The sequence below is a fragment of the Panthera uncia genome, assembly GCF_023721935.1.
Source record: "Panthera uncia isolate 11264 chromosome A3 unlocalized genomic scaffold, Puncia_PCG_1.0 HiC_scaffold_11, whole genome shotgun sequence".
Taxonomy (NCBI): domain Eukaryota; kingdom Metazoa; phylum Chordata; class Mammalia; order Carnivora; family Felidae; genus Panthera; species Panthera uncia.
Genome location: NW_026057578.1, coordinates 72,472,360 through 72,492,174, shown reverse-complemented (window position 1 = coordinate 72,492,174; position 19,815 = coordinate 72,472,360). Strand labels below are relative to the sequence as shown.

General features: G+C 38.3%; 1 protein-coding gene across 2 annotated transcripts in view; it reads left to right on the top strand.

The window, feature by feature from the left end:
• The window catches only part of PNPT1 (polyribonucleotide nucleotidyltransferase 1), a 48,401-nt gene extending 40,279 nt beyond the window's left edge, over positions 1-8,122 (top strand). For both annotated transcript variants that reach the window (XM_049651499.1, XM_049651500.1), the window contains 6 exons: positions 286-369; positions 1,398-1,504; positions 1,581-1,636; positions 2,591-2,669; positions 6,667-6,714; positions 7,834-8,122. In XM_049651499.1, the coding sequence (XP_049507456.1) occupies positions 286-369; positions 1,398-1,504; positions 1,581-1,636; positions 2,591-2,669; positions 6,667-6,714; positions 7,834-7,992 (533 nt within the window). In that variant the 3' untranslated portion in view covers positions 7,993-8,122. The remainder of the gene's footprint in view (positions 1-285; positions 370-1,397; positions 1,505-1,580; positions 1,637-2,590; positions 2,670-6,666; positions 6,715-7,833) is intronic.
• The last annotated feature ends 11,693 nt before the right edge of the window (positions 8,123-19,815 follow it).

The window sequence follows — 19,815 nt, the reverse complement described above, 5'->3', positions numbered from 1 at the left end:
AAGGTAAACATTAATATATAAAAGTATGTTATTTTAAATTTCCTTTAACTCCATACATAAAACAGAAATATTATAAATACTTCCATAGTGAAAATGCTTTAAATTTGGGGAGATATTTTTAGACATTAAAACTTTCAAAAACTTTAGTCAAATAACTATTTTTCTATTTTACATGAAATATTTTTACATGTGTCTAAGTCAAAAAAAATCTTGACTGATCAAGACATGTTTTATATTCATATACATATTTGAGTTATTTATAATTTTGTCTGTACTACATTTCAGAAACTATTCAGGTTCCATTATCAAAACGGGCAAAATTTGTTGGACCAGGTGGATATCACTTAAAAAAGCTTCAGGCTGAAACAGGTGAGAGTTGTATGAAGTTTGGGGGTTTTAATGCTAGGCCCTGTAAGGGTCCATTTCATCTCTATTGTGATGCTCCAAAAATATGTTTAAGAAAAGAACAAGAGAAAAGAATGTAATATTGACATGTCTTTACGTTTTCTGTATGCCTCTTAATAAATCAGCATTCATCCTTAACTGTATTCAAGAAGGATCACCTAGAATTCATCAGTTTCTTTGCAACATTTTAAAATTGAACATTTAGAAAAATGTTTAGTTTTCACCTTTAGAGGATTTTGCTGTAATCTTCTATTCTGTTTTTCACTTAGTCTTATTTAAGCTATTTTATTTAAAGAGTATGTATAGAAATAGTATACTTTGTTTTTTCTGGAAACAATCTAAGTTACCTAGTACTTACCAGCTTTGAAGTTATTGAGGGAAAATGAGAAGCAGAGTTGCCTTAACCAGCTTTTTAGTTGATAAACTGACATAATTTCATCCCTTACCCGTCTGTTCATCACTCTAAAGGGTAAGAGAAAGAAGAAAAGGTGAGGAAAACATTATAGTATAGTTTCTACTCATAATTAAGAGAGCAAAGCCAAATCTTCCAAAATTAGAACTTATATATGCTTTGTCCTGCCAAACTGTAGGCTCCAAGGGCACAGGGACAGTGACTCACTGTTGTTTCCTTAGGGCTTAGCACAATGTCTGATACATAGCAGGTGTGCAATATGTATTTATTGGTGAATGAATCCTATCATTCCTAAAGCAGTGACTAAATATAACACAACCCTGCCCAGCTATTTACAGGTCAATCCCTTGCTGTCACATCTACTTTTTTTTTTAAGCTTATTTATTTTGAGAAAGAGAGAGAGAAAATCCCAAGCAGGTTCTGTGATGTCAGCACAGAGTCCAGTGTGGGGCCCCAACTCACAAACCATGAGATCATGACCTAAGCCAGAACCAAGAGTCAGACACTCAACTGACTGACCACCCAGGCACTCCTCACATGAGCAAGTTAACTTTAATATGTTAAATTATCTTTTTAAAAGGAGTAACTATTAGTCAGGTGGATGAAGAAACATTTTCTGTATTTGCACCAACACCCAGTGCTATGCATGAAGCAAGAGACTTCATTACTGAAATCTGCAGAGATGATGTAAGTATAGATCTTATAATACTTTTTTCTTTTTTGTTGCTGTTTATTAATCTTATGACTTATTTTGCACTTACAGCAAGAGCACCAACTAGAATTTGGAGCAGTGTATACTGCCACAATAACTGAAATCAGGTAATGCTTTTCTGGTTTTTATAAGATTTATAAGTGCACATTAACTTCACATTTGCATTATGTACTTTGAAAGTATAAGGTATTTAGATTTTATGTCAATAACCATAGAATCATTAATTATTTTTAAGGTATATTTTATTTTCTATACTAGTTTGTTTTCAATAAGATGATTCTGCGATTGTACTAATAGATTCTTATATCTGAATTGTTTTCTTAAACCAAATTTCCCACCATTTAAATCTTCTAATAGTAAACAGGCCCAGAAAAGACCTAGCAATATTTCCTTTTTCTTTCTTCTTTTTCTGGTAGTTTCTTGTTAGTTTGTTGTAAAGATAGTATTACTTAATGCCTAAGGAGTGCATTTTTTAAAATGTCAGCTTCAACATCAGCTGAAAAGATTGATTTTCAGAATGAGAAAGCCACTAAGAAGAAAAAAAAAACCATATCAGATGTAGCCTGAATGTTCAAAGTGATATGAAATGAATAATAAAGAATAAAAACCAAAGGAGGGGCGCCTGAGTGGCTCAGTCAGTTAAGTGTCTGTCTCTTGATTTCAACTCAGGCCATGATCTTATGGTTATAGGTTCAAGCCCCTGTGTTGCCAGCATGGAGCCTGCCTGGGATTCTCTCTCCCTCTCTTTCTCAAAATAAATAAATAAACATTTAAAAGTAAAATAAAATATTTAATGTCATTTCAAAATGTTTTGGGAAATACTATGAAAAGAAATACAGAAAAATATACAGTCTAAAAGCTTGTCCTTTTTATCTTTTCTCTGTACTTTGATTCATAAGTATTTAAATATGGATTGTATGTTCAATTGAAAATATAAGTTAGAGAATCCTACTTTTTATTGTGTGTGTGTGTTTACTTTGCTCTCATATGAATACGTAATCAGTTTGATATCAGTACATACACAGATATTACTATTTTAACTAGGCTTATTTCCTTTTCAGAGACACTGGAGTAATGGTTAAACTATATCCAAATATGACTGCAGTACTGCTTCATAACACACAACTTGATCAACGAAAGGTAAAAAAAAATAAATAACTTGATTATTTTTAAAACTGCCTTAAAGGGGCGCCTGGGTGGCTCAGTTGGTTAAGCGTCTGACTTCGTCTCAGGTCATGATCTCACGGTTCGTGAGTTCAAGCCCTGCGTCGGGCTCTGTGCTGACAGCTCAGAGCCTGGAGCCTGTTTCAGAATCTTTGTCTCCCTCTCTCTCTCTGACCCTCCCCCATTCATGCTCTGTCTCTCTCTGTCTCAAAAATAAATAAACGTTAAAAAAAAATTAAAAAAAAATATAAAACTGCCTTAAAATAATCAGAGTAAAATTACCTGGGTTGATGAGGATTGTGTACTTTCTCCAATACTAGCCTAAATAAAGAAAACTAAAAATGACAAAAGGTTCTTATACTCTTTAACACAGATGTTTATATTTATTCTTTCATGATGGAATAGAAACATTCTTGAGTATTACATCTAGAGTTAACACGTGGCAGTTAACTACAAATATCTAGTTGTAGCCCTGTCTTGCCACTTTTCTTGGCCAACCAAGCATGGCAGGATAAAGCTAAAAATACGAAACTATTCAAGAAAACTATGGGGGGGGAGCAGAGAATAGGAGTATTTGGTTTACCAAACCTTGAAATATAAAGCTATACAGAATAAAACAGTGTATTACCCAGAAATAGACAATTTATGCAACAGAAAATAGAGACCAGAAGTCATCCAGGTATATGCATGGGAACATAATACATTCTAAAAGTTGCATTTTCAGTCTGTGAAGAAACAAAGATTATTCAGTAATTCATATTGGAGTAGCTGGTTTGATATCTACTTTTTTTTTTTTTTTTAATGTATATTTTTGAAAGAGTGAGTGTGTGAGCAGGGGAGGAGCAGTGAGAGAGGGAGACACAGAATCTGAAGCAGACTCCAGGCTCTGAGCTGTCAGCACAGAGCCTGATCCAGGCTTCAGAATTGTGAACCGTGAGATCATGACCTGAGCCGAAGTCAGACACTTAATGGACTGACCACCCAGGTGCCCTTGATGTCTACTTTTTTTAATACCAAAATCCCATCTGCTTTGAGGAGCTGTTAAAAACAAAAAAACATTTTAAGGTGATGAGGGAAGAAAAAAATCTGGGCATGGGAGAGTGGGGTTGAGGAATGACACTAGAAGAAAATTGGGATATTTTAATAATATTGGGACTGGGGAAATAGTTTTCAGCATGATATCAAAGCCAAAAATGTAAATAAATTGATTAAATTTGACCTTTTTTTTTTTTTTTTAAGTATATGGCAGAAGGGTGCCTGGGTGGCTCAGTTAAGCGTCCAACTTCAGCTCAGGTCATGATCTCACTGTATGTTCGAGTCCCGTGTCAGGCTCTGTGCCAATAGTGCAGGACCTGCTTCAGATCCTCTGCCTCCCTCTCTCTTTGCCCTTGCCCTGCTCACACTCACACTCTCCTTCGCAAAAACAAACATTAAGGGGAAAAAAGTATGTGGCAAAATTAAGCTGAAAGGCAAGTAGCAACTTAGGGGAAAAAATGTATATAACATGAGAGAGGTTTCATATACAAAGGGATTATATGGATCAGTAAGAAAGAGCAATAGCAATAGCAATTGTTTTAAATGCAAATAAAACTAAGTTACTATTTTTCAGCTTTCAGATAGTTGAAAATTCCCAGTGTGAGTAAATATATGGTAAAACAAATGGACATTCTCATATACTTCAGATACTGTTGACAGGATTGGGGCAAACATTTTGGAGAGTGTTTGGTAAATGTGTATGAGTACCTTTGGCCCTAGAAGTTCAACATTAGGACTTTGTTTTGAGAGGATAATTTGAGTAAATGAATACACAATTGTTGAAATAATAATTACCTACAGAAAGGTTGAAAAAATAGTACACTGAACACCCATATACCTTACACCTAGATTCAGTAATTATTAACATTTGTAACACCAGAATTGAAAACATTAAATGACCATCTTTAGGATATCAAACAAATTACATAATTGAATACTCTATTGTTTCATACATTGATATAAAAAGATGTCCTCGGGGCGCCTGGGTGGCTCAGTTGGTTAAGCGTCCGACCTCAGCTCAGGTCACGATCTCGCGGTCTGTGAGTTCGAGCCCTGCGTCAGGCTCTGGGCTGATGGCTCAGAGCCTGGAGCCTGCTTCCGATTCTGTGTCTCCCTCTATCTCTGACCCTCCCCCGTTCATGCTCTGTCTCTCTCTGTCTCAAAAATAAATTTAAAAAATTAAAAAAAAAAAAAAAAAGATGTCCTCAGCCCTCAACAAGTACAAAAAGATCAAGATCGTACCATGCATATTTTCAGACCACAATGCTATGAAACTCAACAAGTACAAAAAGATCAGGATCGTACCATGCATATTTTCAGACCACAATGCTATGAAACTCAAAATGAACCACAAGAAAAAATTTGGAAAGGTAACAAATACTTGGAGACTAAAGAACATCCTACTAAAGAATGAGTGAGCTAACCAAGAAGTTAAAGAGGAAATTAAAAAGTACATGGAAGCCAATGAAAATGATAACACTACAACCCAAAACCTCTGGGACGCAGCAAAGGCAGTCATAAGAGGAAAGTATATAGCAATCCAGGCCTTCCTAAAGAAGGAAGAAAGGTCTCAGATGCACAACCTAACCTTACACCTTAAAGAGCTGGAAAAAGAACAGCAAATAAAACCCAAAACCAGCAGAAGGCAGGAAATAATGAAGATTAGAGCAGAAATTAATGCTATTGAAACCAAAAAAAACAGAACAGATCAATGAAACCAGAAGCTGGTTCTTTAAAAGAATTAACAAAATTGATAAACTCCTAGCCTGTTTGATCAAAAAGAAAAAGGAAAGGACCCAAATAAATAAAATCAAGAATGAAAAAAGAGAGATCACAACCAACACAGAAATAAAAACAATAATAAGAGAATATTATGAGCAATTATATGCCAATAAAATGGGCAATCTGGAAGAAATGGACAAATTCCTAGAAACATATACACTACCAAAACTGAAACAGGAATAGAAAATTTGAACAGACCCATAACCAGTAAAGAAATTGAATTAGTAATCAAAAATCTCCCAAAAAACAAGAGTCCAGGGCCAGATAGCTTTCCAGGGGAATTCTACCAAACATTTAAGTTAAGAGTCAACACCTCTTCTCTTAAAGCTGTTCCAAAAAGTAGAAATGGAAGGAAAACTTCCAAATTCTTTCTATGAAGCCAGCATTACCTTGATTTCAAAACCAAATAAAGACCCCCACTACAAAAGAAAAACTATAGACCAATTTCCCTGGTGAACATGGATGCAGAAATCCTCAACAAGATATTAGCCAACCAGATCCAACAATACATTAAAAAAAATTATACACCACGACCAAGTGGAATTTATACCTGGGATGCAGGGCTGGTTCAGTATCTGCCAATCAATCAGTATGATTCATCACATCAATAAAAAAAAGGACAAGAACCATATGATCCTCTCAATAGATGCAGAGAAAGCATTTGACAAAATACAGCATCCTTTCTTGATAAAAACCTTCAAGAAAGTAGGGATAGAAGGATCATACCTCAAGATCATAAAAGCCATATACAAAAGACAAATGCTATTATCATCCTCAATGGGGAAAAACTGAGATCTTTCCCCCTAAGGTCAGGAACAAAACAGGGATGTCCATTCTCACCACTGTAAAAAGATGTCCTCAACATATTATTGAATGAAAAATTAACATACTATAAGACAAGCTCAGTAAGGTCCATTTTTACAAATGTAATACACACTAAGTAGACATTTGAATACTTGTATTAGCAGTAGTGATCTAAAAGTATAGAGGTCTTCAGTAATTTTTGCTATCATCTGAATACTTATGTATTAAGTCTTTATCAACATATTTTATAATCAAAAAAACAATAAAGCTGTTTCTACTTAAAAAATGTGTACTACTATGGATATTAGGAAATTATATACAACAACTAATAGATTAACATGTTCTCTTTCAGATTAAACATCCTACTGCCTTAGGATTAGAAGTTGGCCAAGAAATTCAGGTACTTGTATTCAACTTTTTACCCTTAATGTTGTAAATTATATCCGAAGTTTGAATTTTTTTTTTTTTAAGTAAGCTGAAAGAATCAAAGCAACATCTGTGATTTACATTATTTATATGCTGTGCTTTTTAAACTTTAGGTTTGCTCTTAAATAGACTCACTAAAGATTTAAGATGCAATTCTTTCCCCTAGCTTATAGTTTAGTTAGAACAGTAGTCCCCTTTAGAGCTTTTAAAAATACATGAGGTCAATGATGACTGTGCAGTGATTTGCAGACAGGACAGGAAAACCCTGAAAGTGTAGTAACTCTGTTGAAGGCCTCGAATGTCATATTTGAGGAGTTGAGACTTTAATTGCTTCTACACTGCTTAAGGCTAAAAGTTTTTAAGTTTGATGAAAGCCATGTTGTTTGACCTTTTCTATAGTCTTTTATGAGTGGATAAAGGAAGTCATTGCCAGTCTGGTGTGGTGTCGTTTGGTTTTGTTTCTTTTGTTTTATTGTTCTTCCATACCACATTCCAGCTACACCTATCATCCATGACCCGGGTAACTAAGGTTTCTAGTTTATTCCCAATCTGTAGTCCCATTGTTCAAGTAGCCTCTGGAGAAGAATAAAAACTAAGATACATCTGTATAAGATTGTTTTTTTTTAACATCGGAAGGGACTTTAAAACTGCCACAATTCCCCCTGACTTGTGTTGTCTAAGGTCAAGCCAGATAATCTCCAGTGTGATAGTCCTTTTTGAGAAATAGTGTAAATGACCCAAGCATAATCCTATATAGTTTGTAGCACCATTAGGCTCAGAAATCCCTTATCTAGAATCATTGACCATGGCTTTCACTGTTCTTCCAGTGTACAGACCTGGAAGGCACAGATGAGTCTAACAGAAGATTATAATTGGACAACTAAATGCTGGTCTCTTCTTTTTTTATAATCACTGTTTAACCAAATTATATTTATTAGCATATACCTCTACTTAGCACTGAGCTATGCTTTCAACAGACAAGTAAAAACATTAATCAGTGTTTTATTTGCACTATGTAAATTTAAATATCTTCTAATTTGGATGTCAATCACTGTACTATAACTTTCAAAGTAAATTTGTTTCTTTAATATAGGTGAAATACTTTGGACGTGATCCAGCTGATGGAAGAATGAGGCTCTCTCGTAAAGTGCTACAGTCTCCAGCTACAACTGTTGTCAAAACTCTAAATGACAGAAGTAGTATTGTAATGGGAGAATCTGTTTCACAGTCATCATCTAATTCTTCCCAGTGATTTGGTTGTTTTAAAGAGAATTCTAGAATGATATTCTGTAGAGCAAAATTTCAGTAGTGTCTTCTAATGTATAGATTTATATATAGTATAAATATATTCTAATGATTTGTATTAAAATGCTCATTTTATGTGGTCTATTTTTTTATTTTAAGAGTTACTTCTATTCTTATTTTTATTTATGTTATAAATGAATAAATATTAAAACTAAACCATTTATATACATCTTTAAAAAGATTGCCCTTCAGTTCCTATAATTCCAAAATAGCTTAAAACCTTAGAAATAATAGGTAACATTTGCTACTGTAATGGATCTCTTCCTACATATCTTCTTTTCCTTCTTTGTATATAGTTGTGACAGTTTACCTTTGGTCATGTAATAGCTTACCTCTGCACAAGTGCTGTACTTGCCTACAAGTTTCACAGACTGGGACTTGCCGTATTCAAAGCCAGTTTCTTTAGTACAGTTACCAGATAAAATAAGGAGTTGAAGAAGCTAATTTGATCTGTTTTTTTAATGATACACCATCTTTCAAATTGGTCATAAAACCATAAATGTAGTGGAATAAATATTATAAATGGGATCCTAACTAGAATGAGGGAGTACATTTTTCAAATTTAGCAAATATATTTAGAATATTTAGAAAATATAGGAAAATCATTTACTCATCAAAAGGATCTAGGTCATTTTTTGTGTATGTTGCTTACATATGTATGTTCCTGGTATAAAGGATGGAAAGACCTTGATTTTCAGTTAATGTTTGAAACAGTCCTATATAAAGGCTGTTGACATAATTATTAGTAATAGCTATAAAGTGTTCATTTCCATGATTTCATTTATCACATAATCCACAAAAAAGTGAATAGCTGATGGAAGCCATAATTTAGAATATGCAATCCTTTTATAACTCTGATAAAATGTTTGTATATTCATGACTCCTACATAGTTTATAAAATATTGAAAATTTAGTCAAATATTTTTTAAATGTATTTAAGTCCATAAATACTGATTATATAATATTTATTATATACTAAATAATATATAATTATGGTAGGCACATTTTCTGAAATACTTAAGATTAATTGAAAATGACATTAAATATAAACTATATGCTTTGTACATTTGATTTTTCTCTAATAGTGACCAAAATCTTTCATTTCTCACTTTGCCTTCTAAGACATAAACTTCAATGGTAGAATTTCAAAATAGTAATTTATGTTTTTCTTAAATTTCTATTTTTCAGAGGTACTCCCAACTACTACTACTAGGAGAAAAATGAAGCTAGTTCTTAAAACTCTGGTTCCATAAAGTGACAATACAGCCCACTAACAAATCTCCAAAAAGATCCCATTTCCACTTAAACCAAGAGCTTACACTTTATGTCTGAACTTTTATTTTTGTCTTCAAATATTGATAGTTTTCTCTATTTTCCATGAAGTACTTCTAAAAGTGCATTTAGTTGGTTGCAGTTGGTTGAGGATCCGACTTTGGCTGAGGTCATGATCTCATGGTTTATGGGTTCGAGCCTGGCATCCAGCTCTGTGCTGACAGCTCGGAGCCTGGAGCCTGCTTCACATTCTGTATCTCCCTCCCTCTCTGCCCCTCCTCCACTTGGCACTCATTCTCATTCTCTCTCTCTCTCTCTCTCTCTCTCTCTCTCTCTCTCAAAAATAAATAAAAGTAAACATTAAAAAAATGGAAAAGTTGAAAAATATTTTAAAAAATGAAAGTGCATATAATTATATGCTAAAAACGCTATAAGAACTAAAATTAAAGTGCCCATCTTTGGTAGTTCGTGCACTATAGGTACGTACAAGACTTTTTCCTTCATATTCTTAGTTACTGTGATAACCCCTTGCCCATAAATTACAGTTTGTATACAATCATTTTTTCTTCTCATAGAGTATCTTACACTTCCAGATTTAAGATAGTAGTATAAATATATCTTTCTTAGCTCAATTATGCCAAGCATAGTAATCATTCATTTATTCAATACTTACTCTGTTCCAAACACTATTAATGTATCAGTATCAAAACAGATGAATCAGTAAACATTTACAGATGTATCAGTAAACAAAACAGATGAAGTTCCAATGCTCGTTCTAATGGATGGAAGCCAACAGTAAAGAAGTATATAGCATAACAGTAGGTTCTTTAAAGAAAAACAACTGGGTAAAGGGATAAAGTGATTAAGAAAAAGTACTATTTTATAGCACAAAAACAGACACCTAGATCAATGGAGCAGAATAGAGAACCCAGAAATGGACTCATAAATGTATGGCCAACCAATCTTCAACAAAGCAGAAAAGAATATCCAATGGAAAGAAGACAGGCTCTTTAGCAAATAGTGTTGGGAAAATTGGACAGCGACATGCAGAAGAATGACACTGAACCACTTTCTTAAACCATACACAAAGATACATTCAAAATGGATGAAAGACCTAAATGTGAGACAGGAAACCATCAAAATCCTACAGGAGAAAACAGGCAGCAGCAACCTCTTCGACCTAGGCCACAGCAACTTCTTACTAGACATGTCTTCAGAGGCAAGGGAAACAAAAGCAAAAATGAACTATTGGGACCTCACTAAGATAAAAACCTTCTGCACAGCAAAGGAAATAATCAACAAAACTAAAAGGCAACCAACAGAATGGAGAAGGTATTTCCAAATGACAGATAAAGGGATAGTATCCAAAATCTGTAAAGAACTTATCAAACTCAACATCCAAAAACCAATCCAGTGAAGAAATGGGCAAAAGACATGAATAGACACTTTTCCAAAGACTACATCCAGATGGCTAATAGACACATGAAAAGATGCTCAACATCACTCATCATCAGGGAAATACAATCAAACCCACAATGAGATACCACCTCACACCTGTCAGAATGGCTAAAATTAACAACTCAGAAAAAAAACAAGATGTTGGTTAGGATGCAGAGAAAGGGGAATACTTTTGCACTGTTGGTGGAAATGCAAAGTGGTATAGCCACTCTAGAAAACAGTATGGGGTTCCTCAAAAAACTAAAAATAGAACTACCCTATGACCCAGCAATTGCACTATGAGGTATTTATCCAAAGAATACAAAAATGCTGATTCGAAGGGGCACATACACCCCAATGTTTACAGCAGCGCTATCAACAATATCCAAAGTATGGAAAGAGCCCAAATATTCATCAACTGATGAATGGATAAAGAAGATGTGGTGTGTGTTACGTGTATATATATAATGGAATATTAATCGGAGATCAAAAAGAATGAAATCTGCTATTTACAACAATGTGGATGGAACTAGAGTGTATTATCCTAACCGAAATAAGTCAGAGAAGGACAAATATATGATTTCATTCATATTCGGAATTTAAGGAGCAAAACAGATGAACATAGGGAAAGGGAAGGAAAAAATAAGAACAGAGAAGGAGGCAAACCATAAGAGACTATTAAACACAGAGAACAAACTGAGGGATGCTGGAGGGGATGGACTAAATGGGTGATGGGCATTAAGGAGGGCACTTGTTGGGATGAGTACTGGATGTTATATGTAAGTGATGAGTCACTGGGTTCTACTCCTGAAACCAATACTATATGTTAACTAACTTGAAATTAAATAAATAATTTTTTAAAAAGATGAAAAAAAGAAAAAAGCTACCATTTTAGATAAAATTAACAAGAATGGCCTGAGTAGGTAACATTTAAGCAGACACCTAAATGAAGCAGAGGAAGATGTGCCACTATTCTGGAAAAAATTCCAGATAAAGGCACTAACAACTTCATATTCACTCGGTATTTTATGTTATAGAGTAGCCTTTTCATTTTATAAACCAATTTAACATAGTCTTACTCCTTAATCTGTGCCTTCTCTTCACCAGAATTCGCAAACTTTATTAAAGAAAACAAGTCAAGAGGCCAGTGCAAAATGATATTTCAAAGCATTTAATCAGGCAAGAATATGTTTGTTTACTTACAAAAAGAAGGTAGACAATGAGATCATGTTAAAGTTCAAGAGGCTGTTACAAAAGTCTAGGCTAATGAGAGTTGAGACCAGGTAGGTGGACAATGTAAATGAAAAACTAAGAATATGTCTTGGTATCAAAGGACAGAAACCAACATAAGCTAAAGCAAAAGAGGGAATTTATCCCAAGGACATGAATTTGTTTCACAGAAGCCAAGTCACACTCCCTGTGGCAGAATGGCACCAGGACTGCTAAGTCATTATGAACTGAGGCAGTTCTCTACAGTTGTTTTGGAGTCTCCTGGCCTTATTTGTACTTTATACACAATAGCTTATTCTTCTATGCAAATGTTAATGTGATGTATCTATCATTAATTGATTTGTGGATATTGACCATCCTTGCATCCCTTAGATAAATCAACCTCAGTCATGGTGTATGATCTTTTTTTTTTTTTTTTTTTTTGGTCTATTTATTTTTGAGAGCAAGAGAGACAGAGCACGAGCAGGGGAGGGGCAGAGAGAGAGGGAGACAGAATCCGAAGCAGGCTCCAGGCTCTGAGCTGTCAGCATCAAGCCCGACATGGGGCTCAAACTCACAGACCACGAGAATAACCTGAGCCAAAGTCAGAGACTTAACCAACTGAGCCACCCAGACGACCCTTGTGTATCTTTTTAATGATGTTGAACGTGGTTTGCTAACATTTTGTTGAGGACTTTTGTATTTATGTTCATCAGGGTTATTGGCCTGGCCTGTAATTTTCTTCTCTTATGTATCCTTGTTTGAGAAGGCTAGTATTACATCTTCTTTGCATGTTTGGTAGAAATTCACCAGTGAAGCCATGTGGTCCTGGACTTTTGTTTGTTGGGAGGTTTTTAAATATTGACTCAATCCCTTTGCTAGCAATCGGTTTATTCAAATTTTCTATTTCCTCAAGATTCAGTCTTGGATGATTGTATAGTTCTAGGAATTTATCCATTTCTTCTGGATTGTCCAATTTGTTGGCACATAATTGTAGTAGTCTGTTAGGATCTTTTGTATTTTCATAGTATCAGTTGTAACTTCTTTCATTTTTTATTTTATTTGAGGCCTGTCTTTTTTTTTAATTTGTGAGCCTACCTAAAGGTTCATAAGTGTTGCTTATCTTTTCAAAGAACCAATTATTCATTTCATTTATTTCAACTCTGATCTTTATTATTTCCTTCCTTCTACTAACTTTGGGCTTCATTTGTTCTTTTACTACTTCTCTTAGGTATAGAATAAGCCAGATCTACATGTAGCAGCTCTCAAGGTATGTAAATATATAGTCTTGTGGGTCTGCAATCAATAAACCGTGCTGACTTTCAGACCAGGAAATCTGGAGGTAACCCCAGGGTAACAACTGCAGAACTCGTGGCTACAGACTCACATAAGCTCCTTTCTGGGAGGTATCAGTGAGCTGTTATGTGGCCATGGGAGAGCACTAATATGGTTATCTCCCGGCCCATCTTCTGGGGGCATCTCTATAGCTTTTGAATATATGGCAAACCTGAATCCTGCACCTCAGGCTAAAGCTCTAGGACAAGAAAATATGCCTTTTTCACATGAACACTGGGGATATATTTCAGTCTGCTGTTTGTGCAGTGCCTTGGAGGTGGTAACCTGTCAAGGACTGATTATTTCAGTCCCAGGGGGTCCAGAAACACCGTCTCGCCCTGGCCACCCGAGCCAGGTGCTCAAGGAGTGTCCCTTATGTGGGCTATACATGCCCACTGCCTGGCAGGGTGGGCCATGGAGGCAGGGCACTAGCTAGAGCAGGGTAGGCCTTGGCTGAGAGGAGGGGGTATGTGTGCAAAAATGGCCACGGCCAGCACCAGTCCCAAGGCAGAAGGAGAATGCAAAAATGGTGTCTGCCAGCACCTCTGTCCCGAGAGTCCCAACAGGTTCCTGTCTCTCTAGCAGATGCTATAAGATTAGCAAACTTACTTTTGTGCTGGGTCCTAGGATGAGTGGGTCTGTGCATGAGCCCTTTAAGAGTGGATTTTCGGGGCACCTGGGTAGCTTAGTTGGCTAAGTGTCCGACTTCAGCTCAGGTCATGATCTTGTGGTTCATGAGTTCGAGCCCTGCACTGGACTGTGTGCTGAAAGCTCAGAGCCTGGAGCCTGCTTCAGATTCTGTGTCTCCCTCTCTCCTGCCCCTGCCCCGCTCATACTCTGTCTCTGTCTCTCAAATATAAATATACATTAAACCAAAAGAAAAAAAAAAAAAAAGAATGGATTTTCCATTCCCTAAAGCCCTCTGTTTTTCCTGAAGTTGATTTTCAAGTGCTTTGGGGGCTCATCTCTCTGATATAGTTCCCAAATACTGGGGTGCCTGATAAGGAGCACAAACCTCTCACTCCTCAGGGACAAGCTCTGTATTAGGAGATCCTTTCCAGTTGGTGGTCTCTGTGCCTGCGGGGGGGGGGGGGGGGTGGTTCTTGCAAGACCATGTATTGCCTCTCCTACCCATCTCAATGTGGTCCTTTTATCCTTTCTTGTAGAGATGCTGTTCAGCTAGCTTTCAGGTCCTTTTCAGAGAGAATTGTTTCATATGTAGCTATAAATTTGTTGTGTTCATGGGAGGAGGTAAGTTTAAGATCTTTGTTACTATCTTGAACCTCCGTCCTATAAATTATCGTAATAAAATATTGACAAGATCTATTGGGACCAAGTAGATCTGTGGGAATATAAGGATGGTAAGAATAAGAATATACAGTAATTCATTATAAAGATAACAAAAGAAAAACTATATGATCACCACATGCAGAAGAGGCAATTTATAAAATTTGCACAACAGAGTTTAAAATATTAGGAAATGTCCGTAACTTAAGTGGTATCTATCAGAAATTAAGAACTTGTATACAACACTGGAGACATTACCATTTAAGTAATGTTTTCAGGAAGAAAACAAGAATCACCACTATTACTATCATTAGTATTCTCAGGTCATAATCCACATAAGATTAAAAAGAGGTTGAGAAGAACAAACACATTCGCAGGGGATCTAAAAACCATTTAAATTGTTACAAAACAACTAGTTACAAATAATAAGGAAGCAGTAATCTGATAAGTATGCCAAAACAAAAAGGTTATCTTCTCTAGAAGTCAAAAGCTTCCATGGTGTAAGCTCATTTCTATTCTCCCATTTTCCAAGCTTTGAAGAGCTATGTTAGCAGTTAAGTATGCCCCGTCCCCTCAGGTCCTGACCTGGGTTAAGTCTTCTGTTTCACAGGTATCCCAAGTCAGCAAAATCTTAATTATCCAATCTTAACCTCCAGCCCCCTTGATCAAGGACCCTCAAAATCCAATCCCAAATGTACTCCTCTGGCTCTTTGCTAGTACATGCTAGATGATTATTTCAATTCCTTCAGTGTGTAATCTCTTCCTCCCTTATCAGTCCCAGCAGTCCCTGGGCAGATGATGCTGAGATTTAACCCTAGCTACCACAGTCTCTCAGCTAGGAGAAAAAATGAGACCAACTATAGAAAGAGGTCTTTCTGTAAGCAGAGGGAATTGTTACTTCTTACTAGGATGTATGAGCCACTTCTTCAATTCCTGAGGGCCCAGAGGTGTCTGCAGAACAAACTTTTCAGGGGTACTCCCATTGTAGCTGTGACTCACACACAGAGTCAGAACACTGAGGCTTTTCTTTCCAGGAAGCAGCTTTACTCATGTCAGCACAGGCTCAGCAGGCTAAGACCCAAAAGGCTGAGCCCCCAGCACAGTGGAGCTGGGCGGGGGGAGGGGGGGCGCGGAATTTGTACAATTTTTGCCCCTTTTCTCCCATATATGGTAATATACAGTCTGAATGGGCAGTCTATGTTACAGAGTTGTGAGGAATGTCACGCACGCACACATAGATTGACTTGTCTTGAGGTTTTCCCCACATCCCTTAAGAGGAGGGGCTCTACCGAATTCCCCCCCCACCCCGCCTTTGATGCTCAGATACCCTATTTTGGGTCAAAGAGCATCATCTTGGTTTAGAGGTTTGTATTTCTGTAACATCTTCACATGCGGCCGTTTTCCTTTCAACCATTACCTCAATGAGGCTGGAGACAGACCGTATAACCAGGGGAGCTACACAGGCTCTCAAAATCAAGAGGATAATACCTATGAGGGTTTTGAATCCCCCAAGAGTTGAAAATAACCCCCCAGGGTCCCAACTTTAGCAATCTTTCTCATTCAATCTGTGATCTCCTCTAGGACTTTTCCTTTATCACCTACCTGTAGGCTTAGGTTAAACTTTCTACAAACTCCTCCCTCAGAAGCAAGTAAGTAATCTAAGTCCAAGCGATTTTGATAGACAGCATTGTGCATTTTCAGTTTGCTGCTTGGCTAGTAAGTTAAGAGCTCTGGCAGTTTCATTGGTTACAATTTCTATAATTGCTTGTAGTCTGATTACACAGTTTAGCATAAATGGGAGTGTGGTAGCCCCAGGACCCATCCTGTGCCCAGGGCTGTAATATTGGATTATAACTCGGGAGGCCATTCATCATCTTTCCAATTGCCAATTTGTAGGGCACATCATTTCCTTTGAGTCTCCCTGTCCCCATACATGTGGACTCCCAAATGTTCCCCTTTGGCAAGTGGGAGCAGGAAGATGGATGAATAGTTCCCAGCACACATGACCCTGACAAGACTAGGGCAAGTACTGTATAGGCTGTCCTTCCACCTGGGGCCTGCCATTCGATGGCTGTGTCAACATTGTCCCAGGCCTCTTGGAGATGAGAGAAGTTGGACAAGGGGTAGGGATCTGGCTCAAGGTGATCTGGGGACCCCACCATTGGGTTTTCCAGGTGGTTGCATTATAAAATCTTTGGCATAGGCACGTTAACCTTCCAACAGAGATGGTAAACTTTCTTCCCCATCAAGCAAGGCAGTTTTTCTCAATAACAGGTTTTGAGGAGCCAAACCCTGATAGTAGGACTGGGGTATTCTGTTCCATTATAAGGTTTCCGGGGATCTAATTCTCTAGCCTCCCATGGCCGTTGACCCCCCAGGTTGATTCCCCTGCATACATAGCAAGAAGAGATCTTTAGAGTCTGGGCTAAAGTCTCTGCTAGGGCTAGAAACAAGTTAGTTCCTTGCTGTGACTGAAATGGGAAGGGGGCTACTTCTTATTTCTTCATAGAAGGAGTGGAAGACTTGATGGGATGTGGTTGGATGGGCAGTAGTGACTCTATTGAAATATAGCACAGTTCCCTGGGTCTCTGCCTCGCCCATGGATCCAGATGCCACTTCGGGTGCCCCATCACCACTTGGAATCTCCTGGGTTAATGATGGTAAAATTAACAGGGTTATAGGCCTTTGATTGACAACCTGATGTAGCAGCCCCTTCTGAAGGAGCACTGTTGTACTTTCTTGTTTCCAAGTAGCCCATGAAACACACCTCCAGCTGGGTCATAAAAACTCAGGTGTATAGGCACATAAACCATTTTCCTCACACATATATTTGTCATTGAGTTGTTATTCCCACTCCCAGTCTAAGTCTCCACATGGTATATCGAGTCCTTGGGCTCTTTGTGACATGTGCCTTTTTTCGTATGACAGATGCCTCTGGGCCACTACCTATAACTGCACATACGTCAAACAGCATTGACACCAGTCATTTGCAGTTAGTAATTTGTGTCCAGCTGACCAACCCACGCCCCTCCGCCCCGCCCCAAGGGGGCCTTGGTAGGATCGGACTTCTAACCAATCTTCACTGGGAGAGTATTGTGGATCAAAGCAAGTGTATTGACTCTCCCATTGGCAGATAAAATAGGTGGTCTGCAGGTCCCCAGGACTTTTCCTTGGCATGTGAAGTGGGTATGGTATAGTAAGGTCCAAGTGATTCCCTGCCCTGACCTGGTTTTGTCAATACATGGGTCATATGATGAAGAATCTAGGTCTACAGAAGAAGTCCAGATTAGAAGCAACCAATACCAACGAAGCATCCTATCCACAAAGAGGTGAGTCCTAACAGAAACCTCTCACCACACTTCCAGCCAGCCGGGACAGCCTCTGCCAATCCTATGGTGAAAAGTAGAGCAAGAATCACAGAAACGGTGAGAAATGAGGGGTGGCAGTGCATCACAGTAAGGAAACAGATAAAGAAAATAAGGACAGTCTGTTTGTTCCACCAGACCGTCAATTCCTCAAGCTTCTGCCATGTGTAGATTAATCAGGTTCCAGAGTGACTAAAGCAGGGCTGCAGTTTCCCAGAGCCTCTGTCGTTGCAGACTGCTTCCTCTGTGTGGTCAGCTTGCACAGCGTTGAAGGATCAGGAATGCACTCTCAGTTTTGAGATGCCAGCTTCCCTCTGCTGTGGTGAGGGACCCACCTTGGCTACCTTTACTGCAGTAGGGGGTGGACAAAATGACAGTGAACAGGCCCCTCCAGAGGGGTTTTAGGGGTTGGACACTTCACTCCTTCATGCATACAGCATCTCCTGGTTTAAAGGAATGAGGGTCTGTGGTCAGATTAACAGGTAATCGCTCCCTAACCCAGTGGTGTAAGGTGGTCAGGGTAAAGCCAAGGGCCTGCATCTGTTGCCTCAGGGTCAGATTGCCTATCTCATTTAGATCCCCCTCTTATGCCCTTGATAATGTGGTAAGGGTGCCCATAAAGGATTTCATAAGGGGAGAACCCCATTTGCTTACTGGGGCTACACCTGATTCTTAACAAGCCGATTGGCAACACCTGATCCCAGTGTAGGTGGGTTCCTGACATAGTTTACTTAATTGCAGCTTCAGGGTTCAGTTCATTCATTCCACCTTCCCAGAGGTCTGGGGTCTGTATGCCAGTATGCTGTGTGTAACTTCCAGGTGATCTTTAACCCATTTGCCACCTGTCACACCACCTCCACCATGAACACTGGCCCATTATCTGACCCCATAGTGATAGGGATCACAAATCGAGGAATAATTTCTTTTAGAAGTCAAGGGACTTCATGTGCCTTTTCTGTGCAAGTAGGGAAGGCTTCCACCCAGCCTGAGAAAGTGTACACAAAGACCAACAGATATTTACAACCTTGGACCTAGGGAAGCTCAGTGAAGTCTACCATCATATTTTCAAATGGGGCTCCCCCGACACTCTGCACAGGGGTCTTGGGTCCCTGACGTGGGTTAATCCGGGCACACGTTCCACATTGCTTGCATACTGCTCAGGCTATGGAGAGTTGAAGGATGTAGAAATGTTGGCTGACCGTAGTCTCAAAAGCTGTATGGCCAATATGGGTTTCCTGATAGAACTGCTTGACAAAAAGCTGGAGCCAGGGCCTCAGGAATTGCTATTCTGCCACCTTCAAATTTCCACCATCCACCTTGAAGGTAGCTTCCATTTTCAGTCTTAAACCAGGTAATCCCATGTTGTGAGTAATTAGGTTCCCATTCTACCAGTGGACTAGGGAACAGTGCAGCAGTTAAAGCCACTGATTCCATTGTTCCTTTGGAGGCCACAAGCTTTGCTTCTCAGTCTTCCTGGTTTCCCCATGCAGCCATGGTATCTCCCCTTTGATGTACCTGACAATACATGACTGCCACTCTTTCAGGGCCCCACACAGCATCTAAGAGTTCAAGGATTTCCTTACCATAATTTGTCTTTTCCTCCTGAGTTTATTAGACCCTTCTCTTTATATAAAGCCCCATGTATATGGAGGGTGGGGAAGGCATACTTAAGAGTCTGTGTATATATTAACACTTATCCCTGCTGCCAGTTGAAGGGCTCGGGTTAGCATGATGAGCTCTGCCTTCTGTGCCAAAGACCTCTTTGGCAGGGGTTTGGTCTCAATGATAGAATTCAGGGTTACCACGGAGTACCCTGCAAGGCATTCTCCCTCTTTCACAAAACTGCTACCATCAGTGAAATCCTC